Source organism: Cotesia glomerata, linkage group LG1 (genome assembly GCF_020080835.1).
Source record: "Cotesia glomerata isolate CgM1 linkage group LG1, MPM_Cglom_v2.3, whole genome shotgun sequence".
Taxonomy (NCBI): Eukaryota; Metazoa; Arthropoda; class Insecta; order Hymenoptera; family Braconidae; genus Cotesia; species Cotesia glomerata.
The window spans coordinates 33,249,886-33,265,661 of NC_058158.1; the positions used below are offsets into that span (position 1 = coordinate 33,249,886).

Genomic DNA, 15,776 nt, shown 5'->3' on the forward strand with positions numbered 1-15,776 from the left:
GAATTTCGAAGTAATTCCAAAAAAACACTTTTTTCGGAGTAACTAAGCAAGGAGGGTTTGACCCCTCGATAAAGTAGATTTCTGCAGAACCGAAATTTGGGTTTCTGCCCTATCGACGGTTGTTGTTCGTGTTTCTGCGATATCGAAGGTCATTTTTTTGTGTTCTTTTTTACCGGCTGTTGGTGATTGGCATCGATTTGTTGATCGATTTTTACAGTTGGGGATTATCATCGATTTTTATCGACTGTTGAGCTGATACCTTTGCCGTGTATCAGCTTTGGTGTTGATGTGATATGCACTTATTTGATGTGATGATGAATTTTGTATATATTCAAATGACTTGTGGTATAAGTATATGCGAGAAAGTTCGATACTTACGCCGCTATGGTGGAATGAAATAGAGGTGTAAGTATTGAAGTTTATTTATCGATTTGAGGTAAGTTTTTGTCGATAGTTTGATGTCAACTGGTGATCTATGTTATCGACTGCAGGGTATTGTTAACAGTCGGTTTGATACCGAATGATGTTCTGTTTTATCGATGTAGGGTAAGAGTTTTTTGAATTTTAACGTTTTTTAGCCCCTCCTCTCTCGATTACATCATGTTTTTACGTCATCCAACAAGTTTGAACTTGTTTTTTAGCGTCGTCATCGTGAATTTTAACGTTTTTTAACCCCTCCTCTTTCGATTACATCATGTTTTTACGTCATCCGACAATTTTAAACCTGTTTTTGGCGTCGTCGTTGAGAGGGGATCTTTGGTGGGGGAGCTATTCTTATTTGCCTCCAAATTTCAGTCCTCTGCTTGCAATCATTTGAATCAGTTGTATAATCCATGGATAAATTGACTGATATCGAACGCGCCTTTCTCAGAAGTCAGCCACCTTACTGGGACGACTTTGACGATTTAATAGAAAGTTATTTTGGTGACATTCCACCTGAGGATATCGGGATATTTGTTGGGAAAATTATTGATTTGCATAAAAATTTAGAGGTGATTAAAGCTGCTCGCGAAAAAGTGAACTGTTCGAATTGTGCTGAAAGACTTGAAATAACCAAGAAAGTAATAGAAATAACTGGCAACTCACGTAAAACTGCGTATACAAAAGTATCTTGTTTAAACTGTGTGGATAAACTTAATTTAAACCAAAAACTGTTAGAAATTACACAGAAGTTCCAAAAACTTGAATTACGTATCGTTCAACAGTAACTCTACAATGAATCGTAAACGATTGAGGTAATTTTTTAAATCATTAATTATACTTAAAATTTACGTATTTTTGTTCCTAAGAATTTAAATTTATTTCAGACTTCACTCATGCGACGATTTATGTGATCATTCTGCGCAAATCGAGTTCGATAAAGTAAGTGTTTCATCCAGTAATAGTGAAGCTTCTAGTAAAGCTCTTAGTGAAGCTACTAGTGAAACATCTAGAGAATCTTTTAGTGAATTTGATATTTTCATAGACAGCGTTGTTAGTTTGATGAAAGAAGAAATTATTGATAATAGAAAAGTTAAAGTAACATATTCTCAATTTAAAAACTTTTTATTACAACTTCACATAATTTCAGTCAATTCGTTTAAGAGATAACTTCATATAATTTCACATAATTTCAGTCAATTCGTTTAAGAGATAACTTCATATAACTTCACATAATTTCAGTCGAATCGTTCAAGAGATAACTTCACATAATTTCATGTAATTTCACATAATTTCAGTCTATTTGTTCAAGAGATAACTTCATATAACTTCACATAATCTCACATAATTTCAGTCGAATCGTGCAAAAACATGAATTACGTATCGTTCAACAGTAACTCTACAATGAATCGTAAACGATTGAGGTAATTTTTTAAATCATTAATTATACTTTAAATTTACGTATTTTTGTTCCTAAAAATTTAAATTTATTTCAGACCACTCATGCGACGATTTATGTGATCATTCTGCGCAAATCGAGTTCGATGAAGTAAGTGTTGCATCCAGTAATAGTGAAGCTTCTAGTAATCGAAAGGAGAGGGGTTAAAAAACGTTAAAATTTTCCGTGCACATATATTTTATTTTAATTGTTCGTTGGGATTCCCTATATACCAATACAGAGACATCCGTATAAGAAGTTCTGAAAAACAAACTAATTATCGAAATTTATCACCTCTAGTTCACAGATAACGCTATCAATATCGAAATAAGACAATAGAATTTAATTTTTTATAGTTTTGACCTTCGACCTTCGATTCTCTACGGAATCAAACCAGATAACAGGGTTGGAGGATCGCTTTGGTATAAAATGAGCTGTTACGACTTGGTAAGAATCATTATAAATCGTGCTTTATAACAATATTCCTATCTTTAGTTTAGTGGAGTTAATAATTCTTGATATTCTTCAAGTAACTGTTCAAGAATAATGTTCAAATTCATTTGCTTGATATTTCTACCAATGGTACTGAGTGTACTTCATGATATTATTATTATTAATAATTATAATAATAATAATAATAATAATAATAATAATAATAATACCAATAATACCAATAATAATGTAAAACTTTAATAAAAATGTAATAATATTGTGGCTGGCACAAATGACTCCAATACCTTAAATATACACAAGCTCGAAGATGATTACCAATGCATTCGAGAAGATTACCAATACATTAAAGGAATCGGCACCTATGAACTTCATACTCACGGAGCATCCTTCTTTAAGGCCAGACGGATTTGTCAAAAAGAAGGTGGACATCTCGCTATTATTAATTCTCTGGCAGAAGAAAAAGTAAATATTTTTTTAAAGTTTATAATTAAAAAATCTAAACAAATGGAAATTAAGTTTATTTCTGATTGATAGGTACTTCTGGATTTATTTAACTGGCTTTTCAAAATGGAGCGATAACTGGAATGGACAACCAAATGATACTAATCATAAACTCAATTGTGGCTTCTTATTGAAATCGGGAGGACTGGATGAAGAATTGTTATACTCCGCATCCTTTTTTCTGCGAAATACCGGAGCATTGCCCAACTTATTTATAATAATGAATTCAATATACAAAAGTGGAATAAAAAATATTAATTCACTGAAATGATCATCATTTGGTAAAAATAAATAAAAAAAACCATTGTCTTTACTTTGAGCGATAAAAATATCAAGAGTTGTTTGTAGAAGCAGATTAAACCAGTAAATACGTGATGAATCTCATGATTCATGATAAAGTATTCAAAACTCTAAACCGATAGTTGTCTAACTTGTGAAGCTTTTAGTACCTAAAAGTTATAGATCTAAATTAAATTTTCAGTGAAGGTATAATTGAACAAGCTATCAAGTTATTCGCCCTACTTACGGCGAGCTATTTGACTGTTTATTACATCATTTATCATTAATATCACTGTCAGAGTACATCAAAATTATACAAACTTCACGTTTAATTAGTGACTATATCTAAACTTTACTTTGCGCAAATAAAACTAATAAATAGTCTTTGTTTGTCTAGTTAACAACTTTGGTAATACTTTATCTATATTTATTTAAAATTGCTATTTATTTTAATAACTCACCGAACATTACACTGTAAAAAAATATGGTAATTAGTACTAAATCAATATTCGCTGTAATTTTATCATTTAGAACATTAAGCTTCTCTATTTCTATTAATAATTATCATCACTGTCGAATAATGATAATTTTCTCTCCGTGTATTATGTCTGTGTTTTAAATCAGGAATTTATTTAAAAATTTTTTAGACTTGTACTTACTTTGTGGGCTGCTGATACAGAGATGAAAATGAGTAATACAAGTAAACGTAATGGCAGCCATAATTTCAGCGGCATCTGTAACATTCAAAATTTATTTTCATTAATTTATATTTTTAAAAATTTATTAATAAAATGAAGAGATAATTTGATGCAATAATAATTGAATGTTTTAAGTTGACAATATTTGACGATTCTTTGTTGAATGACAAAATAAGTTTTCATTATAAACCATTTGTTTTAAAATTTTATTCAAGTAAATAAAACGTAATCATAATTTTATTAATTAAATAAAAACAAAAAGAAATAAAAAAAGGACTTTTTAATTAAAATTTGAAAACAAAAATCATTTTAATCGAAAATAAATCAAACTAAATTTCGTCATTTTGTTTAATCAAAATGCATAAAAAAGAAATACTCATCACATCAATAAATAAAACTAAAGAGTAAGTAAATAAAACTTAAATTTACAATTTATAGTACGCTTTAAATACAAAGTAACACCAGTCCAGTAAATGCAGACTCGTGACAAACAACGGAACCATTATTCACACAGATAAGATCAATTGTAATTTGAGGGCTCGTTAACGACTCAGCCAGTCTAATCTCTCTGGTCTCTCAGGTCTATAAGGGTACTATAGTTACTAATACTCTTATTACGCTGATTCTGAGATTCTGACCAAGGACAGAGGATAGAGAATAGATATAGATATACGGATAAATACCAAGATTATATAATATATATAGTATAATAGGTGTTCATAATAGAGGAGGACTGTTATGTTGGGGGACAACAAGAAGGCTAATAGTGAACCGTAGTCAGACGGAGATAGAGATGAAGATGAAGCCACCACACCCTCAAGCCTCTTATCGCAAACCATAAGTTGCAAGCTGGCTTACTGTATACTAGACCAGTTTGCGCGTAAGCTCCGGACGAAAGACACGCTAGTCTAGATATATACGTGTTTACTGGTCATGTATATGTATATCTGCTCGTGCTGTGTTGCTATCATTATTATGATTATATAACAACCGCCGTTGACTTGTGATCATCCTTTATGGGGTTATGAAGATGTTCTGGGTACCAAGGGACAGATATATGAATAAAATAAAGTTTTCTTTTACTGCTTTACAGTGCTAAATAATTTATAGTAATTTTATAGCGATAGATACTATACTCATATTTTTTATGTTACTGTAAAATTACATTTTTATAGAGAGAAAAAAAATTTTCTCCAAGTTATTTTATTTGATTTAATAATTTTTCTACTTGATTCAAGACAATTATTAAAAATTTCTTTTTTTATGAACTTGTTATGCAAATAAACTTTTAAATAATAATTATTATTATCACCCACGTAAACTTATAAAAAAAAATCATTTTAATACTTTAGGTATAAAATACATAAAGCCTAGTCGTTTTCATCCTTATCCCGAAACTCATACTCATACTCGCACCCTTCTTCCTCTTGTCATTCCTTTTCTCGCTTTACTTGCCCCCTCACATCCTTGTCTTCCATGTCGTCGTCGTCCTGTCGTTGTATAAGTTGGCTGGCTCGCTAAGATTACGCGATACTAGAACAATTTATCGTTTCTTACCACGTATACTCTAAAACCATACAAGCTTCAGCGTTCCTTTGCTTTTCCTCCACACTAGTTCACTTCTTTACTCTTACTCTGTCTCGTGCAGTGGAAACCGCAGCCCCGGTATAGGCATTATGTGTACAAAAGTACCCATCCAGCCCAGTTTCTCAAGGAGTATTTTACATTCCTTCCTACAGACATTATTTCAAGTACACTAGCTGGTGCTGAAGCACAGGTTCTAGATTCTGTATCGTTTATCGTTTGTACAACACACGCATGCATAACTGTAAATTATCTTTCCCCTTACCCGTACCCATACCTGTTTCATATAATCCACACACGCTACACAACATCATGCATACTGTAATTAAATTTGTCCTCTTGGGCGGGTGCATCTCACGTTTCATCCCGCGTTTCACGCAACCACACGGGGAAATTGAATTTCAATTATCACGTCCCGAGGGAAAATGCTTCCGTTACAAAGTCATACAACACAGTTATCGTAACCAGTTACTAGTTACACGATTACATTGGTTGGAACCGAAATAATGTCGATGATACTTTTATACTCTCACTTCATTTGATAATTACTAATTGCTAATTGCTGCACTCATTATTTATTATTACTTCTATTTGAATGTTTTTTATTATTATTTATTTGGTTATTTTTGGAAATTTTCTGACACTAAAATTTAAAGACATCTGACAATTTTTGGATTTTTTTCAAGAAAGCACTTAATATTACTATTGTTGTAAAATTAAAATTTAAAAATTTCTAGATGTAAAAATTGAAAATATTTGAGTGCAATTTTTTTTTAAATATTTTCTTGCTACTAATTTATTTTTTAAATAAAATTGAAAAGTGGTCAACTGTTGGTTGATTTTGTATTACGAAATTTCTGGTGCTATCAAGCGATAAACAGAAAGAAAATTTTTATCACTTCTATAAATAATGATTGAGACAAATGTAGCAAATAAGGTCGTGATAATTGAAGTAAAATTTCATTAACTTTTAAATTTAAAAAACAAAAGTATGAGAGAAAATGAAATTAAAATGTAAGAAAAATAAAAAAATGTTGAATAAAGCATTGAATTGTAAAACAAACAGGAACGTTTTCGTTCTAGCCAGCTCTGTTTTCTCAAACCTGGGAGTGAGAGAATGGAGTAAGCGATTCTTAGCTTCTCGGGAAGTATAAAATTATATTATAGCTCCATAGATATAGACATCTAGACATAAATGTGAGGTTGAAACGCGCATGTAGTCTTGTTGAAAAGTTATCGCCCTTTGGATATCATCGTCCAAGTTTTACGAGTTTTATTTTCAGATGTATGACCGACTTATCGCATGACAATTCGACGTTTGATTTTAACGGTACGGATAAAACGAGAAACGTCTAGTGTAAGATAAATTGGTTAGCAGTTTAAGTGCAGTAAATATATTTTTATCGGTGTAATAACAAATTCTGAGTTAGAGCTACTCTGTTTGATTGAATTTTTGAATTATTGACTTGTCTGATGTTGAATTAAATTTCAATTCTTTTACTTTATGGATCGAGTTAGATCCAACTGGATTGAGATAAGGCTATATTGTGTTATAATTTATAATACATTTCGGAAATGTTTTTATACAACCATAACAAGAGATTAGGAAAGTGATTTAAAGAGCTAATTAGGAGTAGACAATGAGGGGATTTGAGGAAACTGTAGTGGTATTTTGGTGCATCGGTTTTAGCGGGTAGTATGTGGTTTGCCGCATCTTCAGGTCATTTGTAGATTGCGAGAAATCCTAGGTATTTACCACCGAGTTATTCCCACAAGAAGACCGTGTTTTATCCTTTGTAACTGTTAGTAACTAAGGAGTAACAACTAATTATTAAGATACTAAATTATCTTTACTTACAAACTCTCCTGTAATCCTTGTTTCACATTGTAGACTCTCTAATCAAGCTTAACTCTCTAATTAAGGGGTTAGGGGTAGTCAGAATTTTCAAAAAATCAATTATTTTTTTTTGCATTTTCGTTATGTGTAATATCTTAAAAATGTTCTCTGAAAATTTCAAGTCGATCGGGTACTTCAAAGCGCTCGGGAGCAGATAGCTATATTTGTAAAAATGCTTACCGTAAGATGGACGGTGTGGCTTAATGTATATAGAATAAGCGAAAGGAAATTTAGTATAGACCGGATTGGGTAGTCCGAGCTATCTTGGTTTCGCATATTTGTAAATCATTAAGATGATCTTCTTCAATACTGTCTTTTCCTACCACAGAATGTGGAACGCTTCACGTAGCCATCGTATCCCTATGCTTCACCGCTTCACAGCATTATTTATATTTGTAAATATTATAAATATTGTAAATATTTTACAAATATAAATAATGCTGTGAAGCGGGAAAGAATAGGAGTTACGGTAATTATTACGTGGAGCGTTCCACATTCACGTAACATGATATTGGTAGGAAAGGATTGAGAAAGGAATGTGGGGAGGATCATCTTAATGTGAGTTTATAGAATATGCGAGAAAAATTATTAGATAGCTCGGACTGGGATTCGAACCCAGAACCTTCCGAAGACATGTCGGCTACTCTACCATTTGAGCTATCCGGTCTATCCCAGCAGCTTCAAGAAACCCCCTTTTAGGGTTCTATTGTCATCCATGAACTAAGATGTGTAGGTGGATTCAATCAGAATAATAATGAGAGCTTCAACCAACTAGTGTGGAAAATATGCCCAAAAACCGTGAATACTAGTTCTACTATCGTACAAATTGCTGGATACATAGCTACTTGTGTATTTAATGAAGGTACAAATTCATTATTAATGATTATGGATACCCTAGGACTTAATTGTGGGTCTAATTCCCATCGGTATGCTGAAAAATTGGATGCTGTACGTGTGAAAGTGGCAGATCAGCGCGCCAACGACAACACTCGGGAAGGCAGAATGCTTCGTAGGCAACAGCAAATTGATGTTTTGGAAACTTCCACAATGGCTGAAGAACTATTATATGGCCCAGGAATAGATGACTCGATGTAAGTAATTTAATAATTCGTATTTCTGTACGTGAATCTAGTGTGAAACTTTAAACGCGTTTTTCTCAAAACTATGTTTTTTGAACTGGTGACAACTGTAACTCGAAAACCGCTCAGTAGATTTTAATAAAATTTATACAGCTTTTAGAATACATAATAAACTCGGGCCTGATCGAAGGATTTTTTTTTTTCAAAAATTTCGATTTTTTAAGACCAACTAACTGTTGATTTTTTCCCAAAAATCTAGACAAAAATTTCCTGATGCCGCCATTTTGTTAATTTTTGAAAAAAAAAAAAATCCTTCGATCAGGCCCAGGATTATCTATTTTTAAAACTAATTTTTTTCATCCGATTGATTTTAGATGAATCTCCAAGGACTTATGATTATCACCGCAAGGACCTTTTTTTGGAACTGGGTCAGCACAGACAGCTATAACTTTGGAAATGAAATTTTTTTTTTTTTGAAATTTTCGTGACTTCAAGTCAAAACATTGTATAATAATGCCATATTACTACTTTTGTAAAATAACATGATTTAATAGCAAAAAAAAAAATACTGAAAATTCTCATTTTTTCGTGCCTTTGACTACCCCTAACCCCTTAAAACTTTTTATTACAACGATTAATTATTCACACGGAGTTTAAGGTTGCAGCTAAGGCAAATAAAAATCATTGAATTAAACAAAATCTTGTTGTTGACAATTACAGCTATAATTAAAGTTTATTTATGGTGTAAAAATAATTATTTTATTGAAAACTTAATAAGTTTTTAAAATTAATAACTCTGGAAGAAAATTAAAATTAAAATGAAAAATTATTAAAATCTTATGAAGAAGGTAGTTATTAAAAAGCGTAAAAAATGTAAAAAAATAATGATGTTTACTTAGTATTAAATTATAAAGATGTAGTCGTTTGAAACCAGAGACAGAGAAAAGTGAGTTCTGGTGTAATTTTAATTATTAATTAACTCGAAATTCAGTGACCGGAATCACAAACAGAGAATAAGTGAGACCGAATTACATCATCCGTATGTATATGATGGAACATGAAAATAATGGTTTTATAAACACGAATGATATTAATAAATAGAATGTGCTTGCCAATTAGAGCAACTGAAATTGACAGACGTTGGTGATTGTTTGACTTTTGGAGTAACTTTCCGGAAGCTTCACCCGTCGATTCCTAAGTATGACTGCTATCCCGCAGATGATGGAATTTACAGTAATAGAAATTAACCTCAATAAACTAAACTATTTTACAACTAGAAGTACAAAGTTTATACGTAGATTTCATAGTTAGTTATAGTAATTTACTCTCTGTATGTATTAATAAGTATAAATTTTGATTAAATTGAAGACGAATAATTGCATTTGCAATCATTGAATCATTTCAAAAAGTACTCGAGAAAACATATCGCGAAATGGGTATAAAATTATGATCGATTATAATTTTTCAATTTTTATAGAAATTGTATGCCAATTAAACTATCATATTAAATAAAAATTGTTATTTTATGATTTAACACTTAAAACTTAACTTTCTTGTAAAAAGATAATTGATCGATCATGCGCAATCTGTAGGAGATTTTCAGAACTATGTTAGGTTGAAAAACTATATTTGGACATATCAGCTTGATTAGATAATTTTTGTTTTTGGCAGTTTTTCAGTATTTTTCAGTTGGTAAATGTGTCTCATTAGACATCTATTATCATTGACATCAATACATTTTAATAATATTGAAATCGAAAAACATCTGACCATTTTTTACTTTTACTTAAGAAATAAATTAGTACTGAAAAAATATGTTAAAAAATTTAAATCCGTGAATTTTTTCTTTTTATAATTTATCAATTTAAAAAATCCTAAAAATTACTTAATTTCTACTAATTTCAGCATTATGAATTTCAATATTAAAAAAAAAAAAGTGAAGTGTACTGATCAACTAATTAATCACTTTTATAAACAAATTCATCGATTGTGAAGTGTTGTAGATTATTGAAATCATAACACATTACATGTTCCACGTTTTTAATTTACCGAGAGCGATTCGAAGTCTGTTTGACGTTAACAACTTTTGTTTGACCATTAATTTATTACGGGGAGTTAATTCACTGTAAATAGATGGTGATGTACAACCGTGGGAGGAGTTATCGATATAGATGTAAATAGAGCAGTGAGCAATATAACTCGCTGATGGGTAGGGTATCTAATCTCCGCGGGACCATTTAGTTAGAAAAATACGAGGAATCCTTGATCCAACGATTTCAGTATTTTCAGCTTTCACCGAGTCATCGGAAAAAATAAAAAAAGACATGAATATTTTTATTCTTGAGAGTCAACGGGAAAATAGTCGTAGTTAAATGGCAGAGGCGGAGGGACGAAAAAAGAAAAGAGGATTTAGGAATGGGCTACGAAATTGTTATCCCTCGGAACACATACGTACACGCTTTACACAGACACACTTTTATGTTCTGTGTTTCATGGCTTTGCATTCACATGTAAAATAGCTGCCGATGCTCAGACGATAAAGAGTCCTATTTTAAATGACATCCTCGTTCCCTCGCGCTGATCGTAAAAAAAGAAACAAATCCGGGGATTTTTTTTCATTTATATTTAAATATTCAATACACGGATAAAATATTATTGTCGGTATTACCGAGTCTCTGGGAAAGGCATTTATAATAATTTTAAATTCCGTGACTAGGGAGAACGGAAAAAAGATATTTGTGATTATTACTTATTAAAGCAATTGCATTTTCGCTCGAGTTTTATGTAAAATTGGTTAATCGGGATTTCACATAGTCAGCGTCGTAATAATTGATTGAAATATTTAGTGAAAAAAATTTCTGAAAGGTCTAAGTGTACTTACGGATTTATAGTCTTCAGCACAGGAGTAAATTTGCAAATTTACATTTTAATTTTTAAAAGGTATGAATAGAAAGTTTTCATCATTCATTACTTCAGCTTCTCTTTTAGTTTTAAAATATTCATACTCTTACGCATGTGCAATACATGTACACAAATTTTAATAACAATAACTTCAAATCATGTGGTGCCAATTCACGCTAGAAAAAAAATGAATTTCATCAATTTCAAGTCGAATTTGAAAATTTTTTTTTTTAATTTTATCAGATAAAATCTATGGATTATAAATAAAAACTTCAAAATTCTGAACTTGATAACGCCAGTAAATATTCAATTGATTTAAAAATTTTCGACGGACTTTTTTTGCCAAAATAATTTAATTTTCTTAAAAAAAAAAAATTACCTCCTAAGTGTAATGACAAAAAAAAATGAATGTAGGACGGAGCATAAAACTAAATCACAGGTAAGTGGTAAAGAACGTCACGTAAATATATATCTGGTGGGTAGAATATTAAAGTGAATATCAAGTCAGTGAAAGCACTTGAAGTTGTCCGGATCTGGCAGCAAAGTCACGAAACGTTGAGGCTAAACATGGTTGAGTGCTGAAGCTAGTCTGAGAGAAGAGGATTTTGCGATTCGCCATCACCGGAGAAGAGAAAATTTATATGGAGATATCAGCTGTTCTCAAGTGTCGCACGCTAATGTACTTGAACTCAACAGACAGGATGTACCGAGCCAACGTATCTTACTTCGTCCTCGTAGTTCTCGTGGTAAAGAATGTCAAGCTCCTATATCGTGCATTTATACTCCGCTTGTATGTCAGAGTCCCGTGTATACACATCCCGTTGTTTAATAAATTTAATTTTAGATTAATTCATCCAACTTTGATACGAGTTGTGACACTCTCGTTATTAATTAGCTAATTAATTAATTAATTGATTGTTAAACAAGTGAAGAATAAATTTTGCTCTAATTAATAGGGATTCTAGAGATTAGCGCTTCGTAAATTGGTAATTAGTAATTGGCGATAGAAGATGGAGATAATTGCTGGTTAAGGAAAATTGTATCGAGCAATTGTAATTATTAAAGTCACATGTCTGTAGCATTAACCCCACATTGTCCCGATTGGTGTTATGTGCTACGGGAGGTAAACAAATATTAGAGACCATCCGAGGAACAAAACTTGTTGAATGCATTCAATAGTTCCAAGAGCTTTGCAGAAAACTCTTCAATAATGCAATGTGATTATTGGCTGACCCACTTGAACAATTTAACGAGAATCGCTACTTTTAAATGCAAACATAATTAACACTTTAAAAGACAATTAATCGTTGAATAGAATGATTAAAGATCGAGGATCTGAAGGTTAAGTTGGGAAGCTTTTTATATATAAATAACGTGAAATAAAACTATTTAAAATAAATGAAAAAAAGTTAGCGAAGCTGAAAAGTTGCTGAGTCAATTCCGTTAGTGAAAAAGCGTGACTTTACTCTTTTTGTAGAAACAAACTTTAAAAAAAGGTAACTAATGACTCTGAAAAACGTCTTTTAGGATTACTCGATGTTCGATGTTCGATTTATAAATGGCGCGGTTGTTATTTTAGATACCCACCAGGAAGGAATTGCAAATCGATACTTAACTTTGATTGAAATGAATTTACAGGAAAATGCTCTTGTCAGTGAAGATTTTTTTCAACGTTTTATGCAATTAGAAGATGATCACAGTTGAATTTAATCTGGAAATACATGTTTTCAATTTAAATTCAAGTTTTAGACTTTTTTTAAATTTTCATTCCGAGGGAAATGTTTGAATTAAAAAACTTTTTTCCGAGCGAGTGTTCAGTGAACAATATTGATAAAAATGTATGGACATAGATAACATATAAGGTAAGAAGTTTTCGACGGATAAAAAAGTTTTAATTTTCATAAAGCTCGCGCGATTTTTTGCTAAAGTTTGGTGATGTTATAACAATAACAATTATAAATAGAAGTAAATATCTAGGATGATGAAGAGACTTTTCTGATATTGAAAATCGATTCAAAGACGTAAGAGTTCACTAAAATAGGTAATGTTGCAATTAAATTTTGATGGGACAGTATAAAAAGTGTTTACAACCTTGAGAAGTTTAAGGTTGTAAATTTGTAGTGGAATGTCTTTAAAAATCGCGGATTTTCGCGAATGAATGTGTGGTTAAGAAAATGAACAAAAAGCAATAAGAGAATAAGGGCATCGACAAATTTATAGAGCAGTGAGTACATTTACATCAGTACTAATTTCCCCACCGAGTGCGCCAGCTCTAAGTCGATTATTTCACTCATTTCCGGGTCGACGGTCGAGGCTAGATCGTCGTTGACTTCGCTTCAGGAAGGAAGTACTAAAAGAGGATAGAGGAAATGCATACTAACAATTCGTTTTATTTTTTTTTTTTTCAATTATAGTTTGTCCCATTTTGTTCTGAAGTGTACGTCAATTCCAGTGTTTTTTTTTTCAATTTTTTTACAGAAAATTTTCAGGGAAAAAATTTTTAAAAATTCCACTCGTGGAAATTAAAAAGTAACATTATGAATGTAATTTTTTTTAAAAGAATTTCTCAGCACTAATTTATTTTCAAAAAAAGCCAGGTGTCTGCTGGTTTCAGTATTATTTCATAAAAGAATAATTTTTAAGCTTATTTTGCATAAATGCATACAATTTGCTTATACAATGGAATGGAATTTCCTCAGCCACATTTGAAATCCATGAAATAAATCACTCATGTGGATAGTATACAAATGTTAAAACAAAACAATTGCGTACATCACTCCAATTCATTCGCGCACCTGACACATGTGTACACAAATAAGTATTCATGTTCATTAATGTGGTGAAAATTAAATATAAAACAATAGCACTTAATTTCAATGAAATAAACCAATTATCAATTACCCGAAATTTTATGATTATTGCCAACTTATTATCAATATTAATATTGATATTAATGATAATGATGATTATGATAATAATTATTATTATTCTTGTTTCGATAAATTATAAAATTAACATACCCAGATAACGGATGAGTGAATCAGTGAAACGTCTTTAGCGTAAATAGATTCTATTACTTATTTGAAACTTGTTTATACGTTGAACCGAACGTGTACTGTCGAAGTATCTGCGTACCTAGACTATGTACCACTGATTCACTGGCAGGCTGCGTTGTCGCCTTGACAACTTGAACATTCGTGAATGTCGTCGTTGAATCAGAGTAATTATAACGCGAAAACGATTCCCCTTGAGGTTTCATCCTATTCTCGACGTATCTTCCAGTTGATGAAATGTTCTAGTGCCACCATCGCTATCACCACTACCAGCTCAGATGGATCTTCGCTAGCTCGAAACTACTATACTATACAGAGTTTCATCTGTTTGATTACGAAATGCCGTTGGCAGTTATACTTACGGGAACATGTACAATTATCTCTGGCTCGTAAATTAATTTACTACCAAAATATATGACGAATGATATATGTATATAAATTGTGTATTTGTATCTACACTGTTTGCCTGTGGATAATATTTACGTTCCTTCACATAGAATTCGTCCCATGAGATTTTTTTGTAAGCTAAAAAGAGATGGGGCTTTTTAAATCAGTAAGGGCTTTAGAAACGTAAAATCAAGAAATAAGATTAAAAGATTAAAAAATATGAAATTGTTAATATAAGTATAATCTAATTAAATATCTAAAATTTTATTTGTTTATTTAAGCTCGGTCTGACCATAGAAATTTATAAAATTTTCGTTGGAAAATTCTAGTTATGTCGACAATATTCGAAAAAAAAAACTGATTTATGAACAATCAATGGAATGTTTAAATTCGATTTGAAATTTTTGATTTTCCAAAAAATATTTTTGCAGATATTATTGTCTAGAAACAAGTTTTTCATTGCATAAAATTAAATAATTTATAATATAAATTTTCCAGAAAGTTTGTCAGGAGTTTGTGTATTTAATTCCTTGCGTCAATCTCATGAAGTTTAATCAAACTTAGGCTATTTAAGTCAGTACTTAACTAAATAAACGAGGAATCCTGATGAACAATGCACAGTGCTCTTGACTAGTGATCAGAACCGAAGTAGTCAAGTGTCTGAAGTCCACTAGTTTCCATCTTCTATCTTCTAAAGTGATAGTGAGAGTGAGAATTTCAGCAGTGAAAATGAATCCTTCTCTGTGAGTAGAGACTCTGAGGATCCTCAAATGAGTGAATGAACGGGAAGCTATAATCGAGGACGTTTGCCACTCTGAACAGAGGCATTAATGCGAGAAATAGGTATGGTAATAGACACGAATTAAGGACATTCGGTGAGCTATTAAATGGCCTTTGGGAATCGCTAAGACTGGTCTCATAATTCAAACCCCATTGCACGTTCCTCGCTCCTCGAAAGCCTCTAGAGTCTATCCTCGGTCTATTGTTCTAGTTATTGGATGTTCGGCTACCACTAACCGATTCGGCTTTGTTTCCAACACAGTCCACGAATTATCATTATCATTCTTTTCGTACAATTAAAAAAAA

At 31.6% G+C, this 15,776-nt stretch overlaps 1 protein-coding gene across 3 annotated transcripts in view; it reads right to left on the minus strand.

The window, feature by feature from the left end:
- Positions 1–15,776, minus strand: part of LOC123269923 (follistatin-related protein 5-like) — a 240,837-nt gene that overhangs the window by 85,432 nt on the left and 139,629 nt on the right. For all 3 annotated transcript variants that reach the window (XM_044735878.1, XM_044735869.1, XM_044735860.1), the window contains one exon: positions 3,751–3,825. In XM_044735878.1, the coding sequence (XP_044591813.1) occupies positions 3,751–3,825 (75 nt within the window). The remainder of the gene's footprint in view (positions 1–3,750; positions 3,826–15,776) is intronic.